At 43.4% G+C, this 20,465-nt stretch overlaps 1 protein-coding gene across 1 annotated transcript in view; it reads left to right on the top strand.

The window, feature by feature from the left end:
• LOC139536335 (SWI/SNF-related matrix-associated actin-dependent regulator of chromatin subfamily D member 1-like) overlaps positions 1-20,465 on the top strand; it is a 38,433-nt gene that overhangs the window by 13,922 nt on the left and 4,046 nt on the right. Inside the window, exons 7-10 of the mRNA XM_071336791.1 lie at positions 1,749-1,910; positions 2,877-2,974; positions 16,174-16,309; positions 18,126-18,248. Coding sequence (XP_071192892.1) covers positions 1,749-1,910; positions 2,877-2,974; positions 16,174-16,309; positions 18,126-18,248 — 519 coding nt within the window. The remainder of the gene's footprint in view (positions 1-1,748; positions 1,911-2,876; positions 2,975-16,173; positions 16,310-18,125; positions 18,249-20,465) is intronic.

A 20,465-nucleotide genomic window follows, 5' to 3' on the forward strand; every position in this document is an offset into this window, starting at 1 on the left:
CTGATCTGGTGTTAGCTTGTCCACTAGCATTACTGACCTGATCTGTTGTTAGCTTGTCCACTAATATTATTGACCTGATCTGGTGTTAGCTTGTCGACTAGCATTATTGACCTGATCTGTTGTTAGCTTGTCCACTAGCATTATTGACCTGATCTGTTAGCTTGTCCACTAGCATTATTGACCTGATCTGGTGTTAGCTTGTCCACTAGTATTATTGACCTGATCTGTTGTTAGCTTGTCCACTAGCATTACTGACCTGATCTGGTGTTAGCTTGTCCACTAGCATTACTGACCTGATCTGGTGTTAGGTTGTCCACTAGCATTACTGACCTGATCTGTTGTTAGCTTGTCCACTAATATTATTGACCTGATCTGGTGTTAGCTTGTCGACTAGCATTATTGACCTGATCTGTTGTTAGCTTGTCCACTAGCATTATTGACCTGATCTGTTAGCTTGTCCACTAGCATTATTGACCTGATCTGGTGTTAGCTTGTCCACTAGTATTATTGACCTGATCTGGTGTTAGCTTGTCCACTAGCATTACTGACCTGATCTGTTGTTAGCTTGTCCACTAGCATTATTGACCTGATCTGGTGTTAGCTTGTCCACTAGCATTATTGACCTGATCTGGTGTTAGCTTGTCCACTAGCATTACTGACCTGATCTGTTGTTAGCTTGTCCACTAGCATTACTGACCTGATCTGTTGTTAGCTTGTCCACTAGCATTACTGACCTGATCTGGTGTTAGCTTGTCCACTAGCATTACTGACCTGATCTGGTGTTAGCTTGTCCACTAGCATTACTGACCTGATCTGGTGTTAGCTTGTCCACTAGCATTACTGACCTGATCTGGTGTTAGCTTGTCCACTAGCATTATTGACCTGATCTGGTGTTAGCTTGTCCACTAGCATTATTGACCTGATCTGGTGTTAGCTTGTCCACTAGCATTACTGGCCTGATCTGTTGTTAGCTTGTCCACTAGCATTATTGACCTGATCTGGTGTTAGCTTGTCCACTAGCATTACTGACCTGATCTGGTGTTAGCTTGTCCACTAGCATTATTGACCTGATCTGGTGTTAGCTTGTCCACTAGCATTATTGACCTGATCTGGTGTTAGCTTGTCCACTAGCATTACTGACCTGATCTGGTGTTAGCTTGTCCACTAGCATTACTGACCTGATCTGGTGTTAGCTTGTCCACTAGCATTACTGACCTGATCTGGTGTTAGCTTGTCCACTAGCATTACTGACCTGATCTGGTGTTAGCTTGTCCACTAGCATTACTGTCCTGATCTGGTGTTCGCTAACTAGCTAGCCAATTTTACGTGGTCCATCAATCAATGTAGCCTATCATGTCTGTCAGCAGCAATCGTGATTAAACGCTCTTAAAAACAACGTTGAAAAGGGGAAAATGTTGTAAGCTAGCTATGTTGATAGGATAAAATAAAGTAAATCACTTGCCACCAGTAGACTAGCCAACATGGGCATATGTGTCCTTATGCTGCTTGACAGGCAGAGCCGCACAAGGATGGAACATTTTCCTAAACTACTTGTCGGGTATAGTACACAATTTTATATTTGTAGTTCTGTGCTCTTTATTGTGATGTTTTATTGATAACGACCTATATGAACCAGGCGTTCTTGACCGCTAGGCCTTTCTCAACATCTCTCCCAAATACATGCTTGTCATTTGCGTCTTCAGTTTGATGGTGTAATGCCACTGCTAATTTCACTTCTCTCTCACCAGCCCCCTCAGTTCAAGCTGGACCCTCGCCTGGCCCGTATGTTGGGGATCCACACCCAGACCAGGCCGGTCATCATCCAGGCCCTCTGGCAGTATGTTAAGACCCACAAGCTTCAGGACCCCCACGAGAGAGAGTTCATCAACTGTGACAAGTACCTGCAGCAGGTCAGAGTTTATCAACTGTGACAAGTACCTGCAGCAGGTCAGAGTTTATCAACTGTGACAAGTACCTGCAGCAGGTCAGAGTTTATCAACTGTGACAAGTACCTGCAGCAGGTCAGAGTTTATCAACTGTGACAAGTACCTGCAGCAGGTCAGAGTTCATCAACTGTGACAAGTACCTGCAGCAGGTCAGAGTTCATCAACTGTGACAAGTACCTGCAGCAGGTCAGAGTTTATCAACTGTGACAAGTACCTGCAGCAGGTCAGAGTTTATCAACTGTGACAAGTACCTGCAGCAGGTCAGAGTTTATCAACTGTGACAAGTACCTGCAGCAGGTCAGAGTTTATCAACTGTGACAAGTACCTGCAGCAGGTCAGAGTTCATCAACTGTGACAAGTACCTGCAGCAGGTCAGAGTTTATCAACTGTGACAAGTACCTGCAGCAGGTCAGAGTTTATCAACTGTGACAAGTACCTGCAGCAGGTCAGAGTTCATCAACTGTGACAAGTACCTGCAGCAGGTCAGAGTTTATCAACTGTGACAAGTACCTGCAGCAGGTCAGAGTTCATCAACTGTGACAAGTACCTGCAGCAGGACAGAGTTTATCAACTGTGACAAGTACCTGCAGCAGGACAGAGAGCAGCAATTCTCCTCTTTGTTCACAGCTGGTTGGAAGATCTAAGCCTTTCTTGGGGAAAATAGAGTCTTTTCCCCACGTTGGTATCTGTAATGTTGAGGATTTGTTATATAACCTGATGGACAGTATGTTAGTAACGGGATTTTTCCATTTCATCATCTTTATGGGTAAATGGGTCTGTTATGTTGTCCTTAGCCCAACCACACCATAGACCTCTGACGTATGATCTTTATCAACTGTCCATAGCCGAAACATACAAAGCACAATATTGAAATCCTTGCATGTCCAGTTGTTGAGTAATAAAGTTGTGTTTTTATCTATGTTGTTGTAGATCTTTGAGACCCAGCGTATGAAGTTCTCTGAGATCCCACAACGTCTACACGCTCTGCTGATGCCTCCAGAACCTATCATCATTAACCATGTCATCAGGTAGGACTAACCTATCATCATTAACCATGTCATCAGGTTGGACTAACCTATCATCATTAACCATGTCATCAGGTAGGACTAACCTATCATCATTAACCATGTCATCAGGTAGGACTAACCTATCATCATTAACCATGTCATCAGGTAGGACTAACCTATCATCATTAACCATGTCATCAGGTAGGACTAACCCGTCTTTATTAACCATGTCATCAGGTAGGACTAACCCGTCCTTTATTAACCATGTCATCAGGTAGGACTAACCCGTCCTTTATTAACCATGTCATCAGGTAGGACTAACCCGTCCTTTATTAACCATGTCATCAGGTAGGACTAACCTCTCATCATTAACCATGTCATCAGGTAGGACTAACCCGTCTTTATTAACCATGTCAGCAGGTAGGACTAACCTGTCTTTATTAACCATGTCATCAGGTAGGACTAACCCGTCCTTTATTAACCATGTCATCAGGTAGGACTAACCTCTCATCATTAACCATGTCATCAGGTAGGACTAACCCGTCTTTATTTACCATGTCATCAGGTAGGACTAACCCGTCTTTATTAACCATGTCATCAGGTAGGACTAACCCGTCTTTATTAACCGTATCGTAGGACTAACCCGTCTTTATTAACCATGTCATCGGGTAGGACTAACCCGTCCTTTATTAACCATGTCATCGGGTAGGACTAACCCGTCCTTTATTAACCATGTCATCAGGTAGGACTAACCCGTCCTTTATTAACCATGTCATCAGGTAGGACTAACCCGTCCTTTATTAACCATGTCATCAGGTAGGACTAACCCGTCCAGGTAGGACTAACCTCGTCACTCTATTAACCATGTCATCAGGTAGGACTAACCCGTCCTTTATTAACCATGTCATCAGGTAGGACTAACCCGTCCTTTATTAACCATGTCATCAGGTAGGACTAACCTCTCATCATTAACCATGTCATCAGGTAGGACTAACCTCTCATCATTAACCATGTCATCAGGTAGGACTAACCCGTCCTTTATTAACCATGTCATCAGGTAGGACTAACCCGTCCTTTATTAACCATGTCATCAGGTAGGACTAACCCGTCTTTATTAACCATGTCATCAGGTAGGACTAACCCGTCCTTTATTAACCATGTCATCTGGTAGGACTAACCCGTCCTTTATTAACCATGTCATCAGGTAGGACTAACCTCTCGTCCCTTTATTAACCATGTCATCAGGTAGGACTAACCCGTCCTTTATTAACCATGTCATCAGGTAGGACTAACCTCTCATCATTAACCATGTCATCAGGTAGGACTAACCCGTCTTTATTAACCATGTCAGCAGGTAGGACTAACCTGTCTTTATTAACCATGTCATCAGGTAGGACTAACCCGTCCTTTATTAACCATGTCATCAGGTAGGACTAACCTCTCATCATTAACCATGTCATCAGGTAGGACTAACCCGTCTTTATTAACCATGTCATCAGGTAGGACTAACCCGTCCTTTATTAACCATGTCATCAGGTAGGACTAACCCGTCTTTATTAACCATGTCATCGGGTAGGACTAACCCGTCTTTATTAACCATGTCATCGGGTAGGACTAACCCGTCCTTTATTAACCATGTCATCAGGTAGGACTAACCCGTCCTTTATTAACCATGTCATCAGGTAGGACTAACCCGTCCTTTATTAACCATGTCATCAGGTAGGACTAACCTCTCATCATTAACCATGTCATCAGGTAGGACTAACCCGTCTTTATTAACCATGTCATCAGGTAGGACTAACCCGTCTTTATTAACCATGTCATCAGGTAGGACTAACCCGTCTTTATTAACCATGTCATCAGGTAGGACTAACCCGCCTTTATTAACCATGTCATCAGGTAGGACTAACCCGTCCTTTATTAACCATGTCATCAGGTAGGACTAACCTCTCATCATTAACCATGTCATCAGGTAGGACTAACCCGTCTTTATTAACCATGTCATCAGGTAGGACTAACCCGTCCTTTATTAACCATGTCATCAGGTAGGACTAACCCGTCTTTATTAACCATGTCATCAGGTAGGACTAACCCGTCCTTTATTAACCATGTCATCTGGTAGGACTAACCCGTCCTTTATTAACCATGTCATCAGGTAGGACTAACCTCTCGTCATTAACCATGTCATCAGGTAGGACTAACCTCTCATCATTAACCATGTCATCAGGTAGGACTAACCCGTCTTTATTAACCATGTCATCAGGTAGGACTAACCCGTCTTTATTAACCATGTCATCAGGTAGGACTAACCCGTCTTTATTAACCATGTCATCAGGTAGGACTAACCTCTCATCATTAACCATGTCATCAGGTAGGACTAACCTCTCATCATTAACCATGTCATCGGGTAGGACTAACCCGTCCTTTATTAACCATGTCATCAGGTAGGACTAACCCGTCTTTATTAACCATGTCATCAGGTAGCACTAACCCGTCTTTATTAACCATGTCATCGGGTAGGACTAACCCGTCTTTATTAACCATGTCATCAGGTAGGACTAACCCGTCCTTTATTAACCATGTCATCAGGTAGGACTAACCCGTCCTTTATTAACCATGTCATCAGGTAGGACTAACCTCTCATCATTAACCATGTAATCAGGTAGGACTAACCCGTCTTTATTAACCATGTCATCAGGTAGGACTAACCCGTCTTTATTAACCATGTCATCAGGTAGGACTAACCCGTCTTTATTAACCATGTCATCAGGTAGGACTAACCCGCCTTTATTAACCATGTCATCAGGTAGGACTAACCCGTCCTTTATTAACCATGTCATCAGGTAGGACTAACCTCTCATCATTAACCATGTCATCAGGTAGGACTAACCCGTCTTTATTAACCATGTCATCAGGTAGGACTAACCCGTCTTTATTAACCATGTCATCAGGTAGGACTAACCCGCCTTTATTAACCATGTCATCAGGTAGGACTAACCCGTCTTTATTAACCATGTCATCAGGTAGGACTAACCCGTCTTTATTAACCATGTCATCAGGTAGGACTAAGCTATCATCATTAACCATGTCATCAGGTAGGACTAACCTATCATCATTAACCATGTCATCAGGTAGGACTAACCTATCATCATTAACCATGTCATCAGGTAGGACTAACCTATCATCATTAACCATGTCATCGGGTAGGACTAACCCGTCCTTTATTAACCATGTCATCAGGTAGGACTAACCCGTCTTTATTAACCATGTCATCAGGTTGGACTAACCTATCATCATTAACCATGTCATCAGGTAGGACTAACCTATCATCATTAACCATGTCATCAGGTAGGACTAACCTATCATCATTAACCATGTCATCAGGTAGGACTAACCTATCATCATTAACCATGTCATCAGGTAGGACTAACCCGTCTTTATTAACCATGTCATCAGGTAGGACTAACCCGTCCTTTATTAACCATGTCATCAGGTAGGACTAACCCGTCCTTTATTAACCATGTCATCAGGTAGGACTAACCCGTCCTTTATTAACCATGTCATCAGGTAGGACTAACCTCTCATCATTAACCATGTCATCAGGTAGGACTAACCCGTCTTTATTAACCATGTCAGCAGGTAGGACTAACCTGTCTTTATTAACCATGTCATCAGGTAGGACTAACCCGTCCTTTATTAACCATGTCATCAGGTAGGACTAACCTCTCATCATTAACCATGTCATCAGGTAGGACTAACCCGTCTTTATTAACCATGTCATCAGGTAGGACTAACCCGTCTTTATTAACCATGTCATCAGGTAGGACTAACCCGTCTTTATTAACCATGTCATCGGGTAGGACTAACCCGTCTTTATTAACCATGTCATCGGGTAGGACTAACCCGTCCTTTATTAACCATGTCATCAGGTAGGACTAACCCGTCCTTTATTAACCATGTCATCAGGTAGGACTAACCCGTCCTTTATTAACCATGTCATCAGGTAGGACTAACCTCTCATCATTAACCATGTCATCAGGTAGGACTAACCCGTCCTTTATTAACCATGTCATCAGGTAGGACTAACCCGTCCTTTATTAACCATGTCATCAGGTAGGACTAACCCGTCTTTATTAACCATGTCATCAGGTAGGACTAACCCGTCCTTTATTAACCATGTCATCTGGTAGGACTAACCCGTCCTTTATTAACCATGTCATCAGGTAGGACTAACCTCTCATCATTAACCATGTCATCAGGTAGAACTAACCCGTCTTTATTAACCATGTCATCAGGTAGGACTAACCCGTCTTTATTAACCATGTCATCAGGTAGGACTAACCTCTCGTCATTAACCATGTCATCAGTTAGGACTAACCTCTCATCATTAACCATGTCATCAGGTAGGACTAACCCGTCTTTATTAACCATGTCATCAGGTAGGACTAACCCGTCTTTATTAACCATGTCATCAGGTAGGACTAACCCGTCTTTATTAACCATGTCATCAGGTAGGACTAACCTCTCATCATTAACCATGTCATCAGGTAGGACTAACCTCTCATCATTAACCATGTCATCGGGTAGGACTAACCCGTCCTTTATTAACCATGTCATCAGGTAGGACTAACCCGTCTTTATTAACCATGTCATCAGGTAGCACTAACCCGTCTTTATTAACCATGTCATCGGGTAGGACTAACCCGTCTTTATTAACCATGTCATCAGGTAGGACTAACCCGTCCTTTATTAACCATGTCATCAGGTAGGACTAACCCGTCCTTTATTAACCATGTCATCAGGTAGGACTAACCTCTCATCATTAACCATGTCATCAGGTAGGACTAACCCGTCTTTATTAACCATGTCATCAGGTAGGACTAACCCGTCTTTATTAACCATGTCATCAGGTAGGACTAACCCGTCCTTTATTAACCATGTCATCGGGTAGGACTAACCCGTCCTTTATTAACCATGTCATCAGGTAGGACTAACCCGTCCTTTATTAACCATGTCATCGGGTAGGACTAACCCGTCTTTATTAACCATGTCATCGGGTAGGACTAACCCGTCTTTATTAACCATGTCATCGGGTAGGACTAACCCGTCCTTTATTAACCATGTCATCGGGTAGGACTAACCCGTCCTTTATTAACCATGTCATCAGGTAGGACTAACCCGTCCTTTATTAACCATGTCATCGGGTAGGACTAACCCGTCTTTATTAACCATGTCATCGGTTAGGACTAACCCGTCTTTATTAACCATGTCATCAGGTAGGACTAAGCTATCATCATTAACCATGTCATCAGGTAGGACTAACCTATCATCATTAACCATGTCATCAGGTAGGACTAACCTCTCATCATTAACCATGTCATCAGGTAGGACTAACCCGTCCTTTATTAACCATGTCATCAGGTAGGACTAACCCGTCTTTATTAACCATGTCATCAGGTAGGACTAACCCGTCTTTATTAACCATGTCATCGGGTAGGACTAACCCGTCTTTATTAACCATGTCATCAGGTAGGACTAACCCGTCCTTTATTAACCATGTCATCAGGTAGGACTAACCCGTCCTTTATTAACCATGTCATCAGGTAGGACTAACCTCATCATTAACCATGTCATCAGGTAGGACTAACCCGTCTTTATTAACCATGTCATCAGGTAGGACTAACCCGTCTTTATTAACCATGTCATCAGGTAGGACTAACCCGCCTTTATTAACCATGTCATCAGGTAGGACTAACCCGTCTTTATTAACCATGTCATCAGGTAGGACTAACCCGTCTTTATTAACCATGTCATCAGGTAGGACTAAGCTATCATCATTAACCATGTCATCAGGTAGGACTAACCTATCATCATTAACCATGTCATCAGGTAGGACTAACCTATCATCATTAACCATGTCATCAGGTAGGACTAACCTATCATCATTAACCATGTCATCAGGTAGGACTAACCTATCATCATTAACCATGTCATCAGGTAGGACTAACCTATCATCATTAACCATGTCATCGGGTAGGACTAACCCGTCCTTTATTAACCATGTCATCAGGTAGGACTAACCCGTCTTTATTAACCATGTCATCGGGTAGGACTAACCCGTCTTTATTAACCATGTCATCGGGTAGGACTAACCCGTCTTTTATTAACCATGTCATCAGGTAGGACTAACCCGTCTTTATTAACCATGTCATCTTTATTAACCATGTCATCAGGTAGGACTAACCCGTCCTTTATTAACCATGTCATCAGGTAGGACTAACCTCTCATCATTAACCATGTCATCAGGTAGGACTAACCTCTCATCATTAACCATGTCATCAGGTAGGACTAACCCGTCTTTATTAACCATGTCATCAGGTAGGACTAACCCGTCTTTATTAACCATGTCATCAGGTAGGACTAACCCGTCTTTATTAACCATGTCATCGGGTAGGACTAACCCGTCCTTTATTAACCATGTCATCGGGTAGCACTAACCCGTCCTTTATTAACCATGTCATCGGGTAGGACTAACCCGTCTTTATTAACCATGTCATCGGGTAGGACTAACCCGTCCTTTATTAACCATGTCATCAGGTAGGACTAACCCGTCTTTATTAACCATGTCAGCAGGTAGGACTAACCCGTCCTTTCTTTATTAACCATGTCATCAGGTAGGACTAACCCGTCCTTTATTAACCATGTCATCGGGTAGGACTAACCCGTCTCATCCTCTCGTCATTAACCATGTCATCAGGTAGGACTAACCCGTCTTTATTAACCATGTCATCAGGTAGCACTAACCCGTCTTTATTAACCATGTCATCGGGTAGGACTAACCCGTCTTTATTAACCATGTCATCAGGTAGGACTAACCCGTCCTTTATTAACCATGTCATCAGGTAGGACTAACCCGTCCTTTATTAACCATGTCATCAGGTAGGACTAACCTCTCATCATTAACCATGTCATCAGGTAGGACTAACCCGTCTTTATTAACCATGTCATCAGGTAGGACTAACCCGTCTTTATTAACCATGTCATCAGGTAGGACTAACCCGTCCTTTATTAACCATGTCATCGGGTAGGACTAACCCGTCCTTTATTAACCATGTCATCAGGTAGGACTAACCCGTCCTTTATTAACCATGTCATCGGGTAGGACTAACCCGTCTTTATTAACCATGTCATCGGGTAGGACTAACCCGTCTTTATTAACCATGTCATCGGGTAGGACTAACCCGTCTTTATTAACCATGTCATCGGGTAGGACTAACCCGTCCCGCTCTGTAATTAACCATGTCATCGGGTAGGACTAACCCGTCCTTTCTTAACCATGTCATCGGGTAGGACTAACCCGTCTTTATTAACCATGTCATCGGGTAGGACTAACCCGTCATCAGGTAGGACTAACCTCATCATTAACCATGTCATCAGGTAGGACTAACCCGTCTTTATTAACCATGTCATCAGGTAGGACTAACCCGTCTTTATTAACCATGTCATCAGGTAGGACTAACCCGCCTTTATTAACCATGTCATCAGGTAGGACTAACCCGTCTTTATTAACCATGTCATCAGGTAGGACTAACCCGTCTTTATTAACCATGTCATCAGGTAGGACTAAGCTATCATCATTAACCATGTCATCAGGTAGGACTAACCTATCATCATTAACCATGTCATCAGGTAGGACTAACCTATCATCATTAACCATGTCATCAGGTAGGACTAACCTATCATCATTAACCATGTCATCAGGTAGGACTAACCTATCATCATTAACCATGTCATCAGGTAGGACTAACCTATCATCATTAACCATGTCATCGGGTAGGACTAACCCGTCCTTTATTAACCATGTCATCAGGTAGGACTAACCCGTCTTTATTAACCATGTCATCGGGTAGGACTAACCCGTCTTTATTAACCATGTCATCGGGTAGGACTAACCCGTCTTTTATTAACCATGTCATCAGGTAGGACTAACCCGTCTTTATTAACCATGTCATCAGGTAGGACTAACCCGTCCTTTATTAACCATGTCATCAGGTAGGACTAACCTCTCATCATTAACCATGTCATCAGGTAGGACTAACCCGTCTTTATTAACCATGTCATCAGGTAGGACTAACCCGTCTTTATTAACCATGTCATCAGGTAGGACTAACCCGTCTTTATTAACCATGTCATCAGGTAGGACTAACCCGTCTTTATTAACCATGTCATCAGGTAGGACTAACCCGTCTTTATTAACCATGTCATCAGGTAGGACTAACCCGTCTTTATTAACCATGTCATCAGGTAGGACTAACCCGTCTTTATTAACCATGTCATCAGGTAGGACTAACCCGTCTTTATTAACCATGTCATCGGGTAGGACTAACCTATCATCATTAACCATGTCATCAGGTAGGACTAACCTATCATCATTAACCATGTCATCAGGTAGGACTAACCCATCATCATTAACCATGTCATCAGGTAGGACTAACCCGTCTTTATGAACCATGTCATCGGGTAGGACTAACCCGTCTTTATTAACCATGTCATCGGGTAGGACTAACCCGTCTTTATTAACCATGTCATCGGGTAGGACTAACCCGTCTTTATTAACCATGTCATCGGGTAGGACTAACCCGTCTTTATTAACCATGTCATCGGGTAGGACTAACCTATCATCATTAACCATGTCATCGGGTAGGACTAACCTATCATCATTAACCATGTCATCAGGTAGGACTAACCCATCATCATTAACCATGTCATCAGGTAGGACTAACCCGTCTTTATGAACCATGTCATCGGGTAGGACTAACCCGTCTTTATTAACCATGTCATCGGGTAGGACTAACCCGTCTTTATTAACCATGTCATCAGGTAGGACTAACCTCTCGTCATTAACCATGTCATCAGGTAGGACTAACCTCTCATCATTAACCATGTCATCAGGTAGGACTAACCCGTCTTTATTAACCATGTCATCAGGTAGGACTAACCCGTCTTTATTAACCATGTCATCAGGTAGGACTAAGCTATCATCATTAACCATGTCATCAGGTAGGACTAACCTATCATCATTAACCATGTCATCAGGTAGGACTAACCTCTCATCATTAACCATGTCATCAGGTAGGACTAACCCGTCCTTTATTAACCATGTCATCAGGTAGGACTAACCCGTCTTTATGAACCATGTCATCGGGTAGGACTAACCCGTCTTTATGAACCATGTCATCGGGTAGGACTAACCCGTCTTTATTAACCATGTCATCGGGTAGGACTAACCCGTCTTTATTAACCATGTCATCGGGTAGGACTAACCCGTCTTTATTAACCATGTCATCGGGTAGGACTAACCCGTCTTTATTAACCATGTCATCGGGTAGGACTAACCTATCATCATTAACCATGTCATCAGGTAGGACTAACCTATCATCATTAACCATGTCATCAGGTAGGACTAACCCATCATCATTAACCATGTCATCAGGTAGGACTAACCCGTCTTTATGAACCATGTCATCGGGTAGGACTAACCCGTCTTTATTAACCATGTCATCGGGTAGGACTAACCCGTCTTTATTAACCATGTCATCAGGTAGGACTAACCTCTCGTCATTAACCATGTCATCAGGTAGGACTAACCTCTCATCATTAACCATGTCATCAGGTAGGACTAACCCGTCTTTATTAACCATGTCATCAGGTAGGACTAACCCGTCTTTATTAACCATGTCATCAGGTAGGACTAACCCGTCTTTATTAACCATGTCATCAGGTAGGACTAAGCTATCATCATTAACCATGTCATCAGGTAGGACTAACCCGTCTTTATTAACCATGTCATCAGGTAGGACTAACCCGTCTTTATTAACCATGTCATCAGGTAGGACTAACCTATCATCATTAACCATGTCATCAGGTAGGACTAACCTATCATCATTAACCATGTCATCAGGTAGGACTAACCTATCATCATTAACCATGTCATCAGGTAGGACTAACCCGTCTTTATGAACCATGTCATCGGGTAGGACTAACCCGTCTTTATTAACCATGTCATCGGGTTGGACTAACCCGTCTTTATTAACCATGTCATCAGGTAGGACTAACCCGTCTTTATTAACCATGTCATCAGGTAGGACTAACCTATCATCATTAACCATGTCATCAGGTAGGACTAACCTATCATCATTAACCATGTCATCAGGTAGGACTAACCTATCATCATTAACCATGTCATCAGGTAGGACTAACCTATCATCATTAACCATGTCATCAGGTAGGACTAACCCGTCATCATGAACCATGTCATCAGGTAGGACTAACCTATCATCATTAACCATGTCATCGGGTAGGACTAACCCGTCCTTTATTAACCATGTCATCAGGTAGGACTAACCCGTCTTTATTAACCATGTCATCGGGTAGGACTAACCCGTCTTTATTAACCATGTCATCGGGTAGGACTAACCCGTCTTTTATTAACCATGTCATCAGGTAGGACTAACCTATCATCATTAACCATGTCATCAGGTAGGACTAACCCGTCCTTTATTAACCATGTCATCAGGTAGGACTAACCTCTCATCATTAACCATGTCATCAGGTAGGACTAACCCGTCTTTATTAACCATGTCATCAGGTAGGACTAACCCGTCTTTATTAACCATGTCATCAGGTAGGACTAACCCGTCTTTATTAACCATGTCATCAGGTAGGACTATCCCGTCTTTATTAACCATGTCATCAGGTAGGACTAACCCGTCTTTATTAACCATGTCATCAGGTAGGACTAACCCGTCTTTATTAACCATGTCATCAGGTAGGACTAACCCGTCTTTATTAACCATGTCATCAGGTAGGACTAACCCGTCTTTATTAACCATGTCATCAGGTAGGACTAACCCGTCTTTATTAACCATGTCATCAGGTAGGACTAACCCGTCTTTATTAACCATGTCATCAGGTAGGACTAACCCGTCTTTATTAACCATGTCATCAGGTAGGACTAACCCGTCTTTATTAACCATGTCATCAGGTAGGACTAACCCGTCTTTATTAACCATGTCATCAGGTAGGACTAACCCGTCCTTTATTAACCATGTCATCAGGTAGGACTAACCCATCTTTATTAACCATGTCATCAGGTAGGACTAACCCGTCCTTTATTAACCATGTCATCGGGTAGGACTAACCCGTCTTTATTAACCATGTCATCGGGTAGGACTAACCCATCTTTATTAACCATGTCATCAGGTAGGACTAACCCGTCCTTTATTAACCATGTCATCGGGTAGGACTAACCCGTCTTTATTAACCATGTCATCGGGTAGGACTAACCCGTCTTTATTAACCATGTCATCGGGTAGGACTAACCCGTCTTTATTAACCATGTCATCGGGTAGGACTAACCCGTCCTTTCTTAACCATGTCATCGGGTAGGACTAACCCGTCTTTATTAACCATGTCATCGGGTAGGACTAACCCGTCCTTTATTAACCATGTCATCAGGTAGGACTAACCCGTCCTTTATTAACCATGTCATCAGGTAGGACTAACCTCTCATCATTAACCATGTCATCAGGTAGGACTAACCCGTCATCATTAACCATGTCATCAGGTAGGACTAACCTCGTCATCATTAACCATGTCATCAGGTAGGACTAACCTCTCATCATTAACCATGTCATCAGGTAGGACTAACCCGTCTTTATTAACCATGTCATCGGGTAGGACTAACCCGTCCTTTATTAACCATGTCATCAGGTAGGACTAACCCGTCCTTTATTAACCATGTCATCAGGTAGGACTAACCTCGTCTTTATTAACCATGTCATCAGGTAGGACTAACCCGTCTTTATTAACCATGTCATCAGGTAGGACTAACCCGTCTTTATTAACCATGTCATCAGGTAGGACTAACCCGTCTTTATTAACCATGTCATCAGGTAGGACTAACCCGTCCTTTATTAACCATGTCATCAGGTAGGACTAACCCGTCCTTTATTAACCATGTCATCAGGTAGGACTAACCCGTCCTTTATTAACCATGTCATCGGGTAGGACTAACCCGTCTTTATTAACCATGTCATCGGGTAGGACTAACCCGTCCTTTATTAACCATGTCATCGGGTAGGACTAACCCGTCTTTATTAACCATGTCATCGGGTAGGACTAACCCGTCTTTATTAACCATGTCATCGGGTAGGACTAACCCGTCTTTATTAACCATGTCATCGGGTAGGACTAACCCGTCCTTTCTTAACCATGTCATCGGGTAGGACTAACCCGTCTTTCTTAACCATGTCATCGGGTAGGACTAACCCGTCTTTATTAACCATGTCATCGGGTAGGACTAACCCGTCCTTTATTAACCATGTCATCAGGTAGGACTAACCTCTCATCATTAACCATGTCATCAGGTAGGACTAACCTCTCATCATTAACCATGTCATCAGGTAGGACTAACCCGTCTTTATTAACCATGTCATCAGGTAGGACTAACCCGTCCTTTATTAACCATGTCATCAGGTAGGACTAACCCGTCCTTTATTAACCATGTCATCAGGTAGGACTAACCTCTCATCATTAACCATGTCATCAGGTAGGACTAACCTCTCATCATTAACCATGTCATCAGGTAGGACTAACCCGTCTTTATTAACCATGTCATCAGGTAGGACTAACCCGTCTTTATTAACCATGTCATCGGGTAGGACTAACCCGTCTTTATTAACCATGTCATCGGGTAGGACTAACCCGTCCTTTATTAACCATGTCATCGGGTAGGACTAACCCGTCCTTTATTAACCATGTCATCCGGTAGGACTAACCCGTCCTTTATTAACCATGTCATCGGGTAGGACTAACCCGTCTTTATTAACCATGTCATCAGGTAGGACTAACCCTTACCTCCAGCAACAACACCTCACTATGTCCTCCTCGCCACTAGGGTCAACACCTCACTATGTCATAACTTGGGTCTAGAGTTGTTCTGTGGTCAGGATGAACTCCTGGCCTTTTTTGTAAGACAATGCTCAGATGATCAGATCTCACAATGCCTACAGAAGTGTTCAAATGTCTCAGGAACCACATTAATATGATATAGAACTTTCCTGAGATGTGCAGCGTGACTGCAAGAAAGGACCATCTGGAACGAACCCATAGTGTAAGATAGACTCTGTATGATCTAACTCCTCTCTGTGCGTCTACAGTGTGGATCCCAACGACCAGAAGAAGACTGCCTGCTATGACATCGATGTGGAGGTGGACGACACTCTAAAGACCCAGATGAACTCCTTCCTCCTATCCACCGCCAGCCAGCAGGAGATAGCTGGCCTGGACAACAAGGTATGTATGGAGCCCATGCTATAGTTGAACTTTACATGGGTCCATTACTTTTCAAGCGATGTAATCTAGCCTACAACATCTTATGGTGAGCTATTCTGAGGCTGTGAACAGATGTTTTTCACACACCTTTTGTCTCCTATTGTACAGCCTGTCGTCAGAACGCCGGAAGAGTGAAAAATAGAGGCGCTATAAAAAAATAAAATGCATTGTGTTGATTTGATTGATACTAACTACAGTCAGCAGGGACTGGGAGCAGGCAGGGACTGGGAGCAGGCAGGGACTGGGAGCAGGCAGGGACTGGGAGCAGGCAGGGACTGGGAGCAGGCAGGGACTGGGAGCAGGCAGGGACTGGGAGCAGGCAGGGACTGGGAGCAGGCAGGGACCGACTAGAGAAACTCACTGAACCTGATATAAAAAGAGAAATAGACAGCTCTTCTCCAGAAAGACAGTCCTCCTACCTCTTCTCCAGAAAGACAGCCCTCCTACCTCTTCTCCAGAAAGACAGCCCTCCTCCCTCTTCTCCAGAAAGACAGCCCTCCTACCTCTTCTCCAGAAAGACAGCCCTCCTACCTCTTCTCCAGAAAGACAGCCCTCCTACCTCTTCTCCAGAAAGACAGCCCTCCTCCCTCTTCTCCAGAAAGACAGCCCTCCTCCCTCTTCTCCAGAAAGACAGCCCTCCTCCCTCTTCTCCAGAAAGACAGCCCTCCTACCTCTTCTCCAGAAAGACAGCCCTCCTACCTCTTCTCCAGAAAGACAGCCCTCCTACCTCTTCTCCAGAAAGACAGCCCTCCTACCTCTTCTCCAGAAAGACAGCCCTCATACCTCTTCTCCAGAAAGACAGCCCTCTTCTCCAGAAATAGACAGCCCTCCTACCTCCTGTCCAGAAATAGACAGCCCTCCCTCCTCTCCAGCAGCAGTAGCCTACTTCAATTTCAGACTGTTAATACAGACAAAGAACAAGACCCCACAGGAAAGAGTCTCTGAGAAACACACCCTGTCAGTAGCATTGGCTGCAGGTCTTATCCATGTGATTGCAGAGAAATCAGAGCTGAGGTATCTAGTGCAGACTAAGGTCAGAGAGACCTCCATTAGACAGTAGTGTATTCAGTAGTGTTTACAACAGACAGCTTGGTGCATTCAACATGTCAATACTTCTCACAAATACACAAGTAGTGAGGAAGTCAATCTCTCCTCTACTTTGAGCCATGAGAGATTGACATGCATATTATTAATGTTAGCTCTCCGTCTACATTTAAGGGCCAGTTGTGCTGTCCTGTTCTGGGCCAATTGTAATTTGACAAGCTGCTGTGACAAGGGCCAATTAAACACAACAGAGATGAGACCTTCTCTGCTGAGGGAGGAGCTAACATGATGTCCTACTACAGGGACTACAGACTGGTTCAATCTGGTTCATTTTACTGAAGTATGGTAGGAGCTAACATGATGTCCTACTACAGGGACTACAGACTGGTTCAATCTGGTTCATTTTACTGAAGTATGGTAGGAGCTAACATGATGTCCTACTACAGGGACTACAGACTGGTTCAATCTGGTTCATTTTACTGCAGTATGGGAGGAGCTAACATGATCTCCTACTACAGGGACTACAGACTGGTTCAATCTGGTACATTTTACTGAAGTATGGACCCATTTGCATTGTCTGGTCTAATAAACATAACAAAGAAAAGTGACTACTTCATCCATCTTGGTTTGGACATCCATCTTGCTGTTTCTTCCCCTTCAGATCATTTAGACAATAGTTTATTCAGATGTTGAACTAGGCTTGACCCTCCACCTCTCTCTTCTTCCCCTGTAGATCCATGAGACCATAGAGACGATCAACCAGCTGAAGACCCAGAGAGAGTTCATGTTGAGCTTCGCCAGAGATCCCCAGGGCTTCATCAACGACTGGCTGCAGTCACAGTGCCGGGACCTCAAGGTAAACACACAGGGAAACACCACTATGAAACATAGTTCAATAGAGAGAAATCATTCTGGCTGCAGTCACGGTGCCGGGACCTCAAGGTAAACACACAGGGAAACACCACTATGAAACATAGTTCAATAGAGAGAAATCATTCTGGCTGCAGTCACAGTGCCGGGACCTCAAGGTAAACACACAGGGAAACACCACTATGAAACATAGTTCAATAGAGAGAAATCATTCTGGCTGCAGTCACGGTGCCGGGACCTCAAGGTAAACACACAGGGAAACACCACTATGAAACATAGTTCAATAGAGAGAAATCATTCTGGCTGCAGTCACAGTGCCGGGACCTCAAGGTAAACACACAGGGAAACACCACTATGAAACATAGTTCAATAGAGAGAAATCATTCTGGCTGCAGTCACGGTGCCGGGACCTCAAGGTAAACACACAGGGAAACACCACTATGAAACATAGTTCAATAGAGAGAAATCATTCTGGCTGCAGTCACAGTGCCGGGACCTCAAGGTAAACACACAGGGAAACACCACTATGAAACATAGTTCAATAGAGAGAAATCATTCTGGCTGCAGTCACAGTGCCGGGACCTCAAGGTAAACACACAGGGAAATACCACTATGAAACATAGTTCAATAGAGAGAAATCATTCTGGCTGCAGTCACGGTGCCGGGACCTCAAGGTAAACACACAGGGAAACACTGCTCTTGTGTTGCATGTGGGTCGTAGTTCAGTAGGGAGAAAACAGGGAACTACTTCAGGGCTTCATCAACGACTGGCTGTATTTGTATTTAACAATGATCCCCATTAGCAGCAGCTACTCTTCCTGGGGTCCTGCAACATTAAGGCAGTTATATACAATTTAAAACATTACATGACAGAACAGATTTCACAACACATTAAGTGTGTGCCCTCAGGCACCTTCTCTACTACCACATATCTGCAACACAAAATCCATGTGTACGTGTGTGTATAGTGTACATGTTATCGTGTGTATCTCTTCACAGGGGCCCTGTTCCATAATGTATTTTTTTATCTAATTTTACTGCTTCCACCTGATGTGGAATAGAGCCATGACTACATGGAACTCTATGTAGTACTGTGCACCTCCCCTAGTCTGCTCTGGACTTGGGGACTGTGAAACCCTGGTGGCATGTCTTGTGGGGTTATGCATGGGTGTCTGAGCTGTGTGCTAGTAGTTTAAACAGACAGCTTGGTGCATTCAACATGTCAATACTTCTCACAAATGCAAGTAGCAATAAAGTCAATCTCTCCTCTACTTTGAGCCATGAGAGATTGACATGCATATTATTAATGTTAGCTCCCTGTGTACTTTTAAGGGCCAGACATGCTGCCTTGTTCTGAGACAATTGTAATTTCCCTAAATCCCTCTTTGTGGCACCTGACCACACGACTGGACAGTAGTCCAGGTGTGACAAAACTAGGGACTGTAGGACCTGGCTTGTTGATAGCTTTGATAACAAGGCAGAGCAGCGCTTTATTATGGACAGACTTCTCCCCATCTTAGCTACTGTTGTATCAATATGTTTTGACCATGACAGTTTACAATCCAGGGTTACTCCAAGTCAACTTGCTCAATTTCCACATTATTCATCACAATATTTAGTTGAGTTTTAGGGTTTATTGAGTGATTTGTTCCAAATGCAATGCTTTTAGTTGATGAAATATTTAGGACTAACATAATTGGATGTGGTCACAGATCACGGGCCGCCAGGTAAACTAACAGGGAAACACCACTATGGGGCATAGTTCAGTAGGGAGAAAACTGTGGAGACAGGGAGGTACCCCCAGGGCTTCATTAATCACTGGCTGCGATCACAGTACAGGGACCTCAAGGTAAACTATGAACTAAACTTAAGAGAACTGGTGCTGAGGAAACATAATACTTCAGATAAAGAAATGAGGGGAGCAGTAATATTATATTTTCTTTACTGCAAGGTAAACAAACGCACAGGGAAACCACAGCTCTCTAGTGTTGCTCAGTTACTGATTTCCCTTTACATAATAACACCCCAAAGCATTTGGGTCATGTTCATTAAGAAGAAAATACATTGAAATTAAGTGAAACTGGGAGACACTACTTGAACTTGTGTCCAATAAATACACAGATTGCTGTTTAATTTTGCGAAACATTTTGATGTGTGTCTTACTGAACAGGACCCTCTCCTTGTGTTGTCATGGACTTGGTTA

The sequence above is a fragment of the Salvelinus alpinus genome, chromosome 12 (assembly GCF_045679555.1).
Source record: "Salvelinus alpinus chromosome 12, SLU_Salpinus.1, whole genome shotgun sequence".
Taxonomy (NCBI): Eukaryota; Metazoa; Chordata; class Actinopteri; order Salmoniformes; family Salmonidae; genus Salvelinus; species Salvelinus alpinus.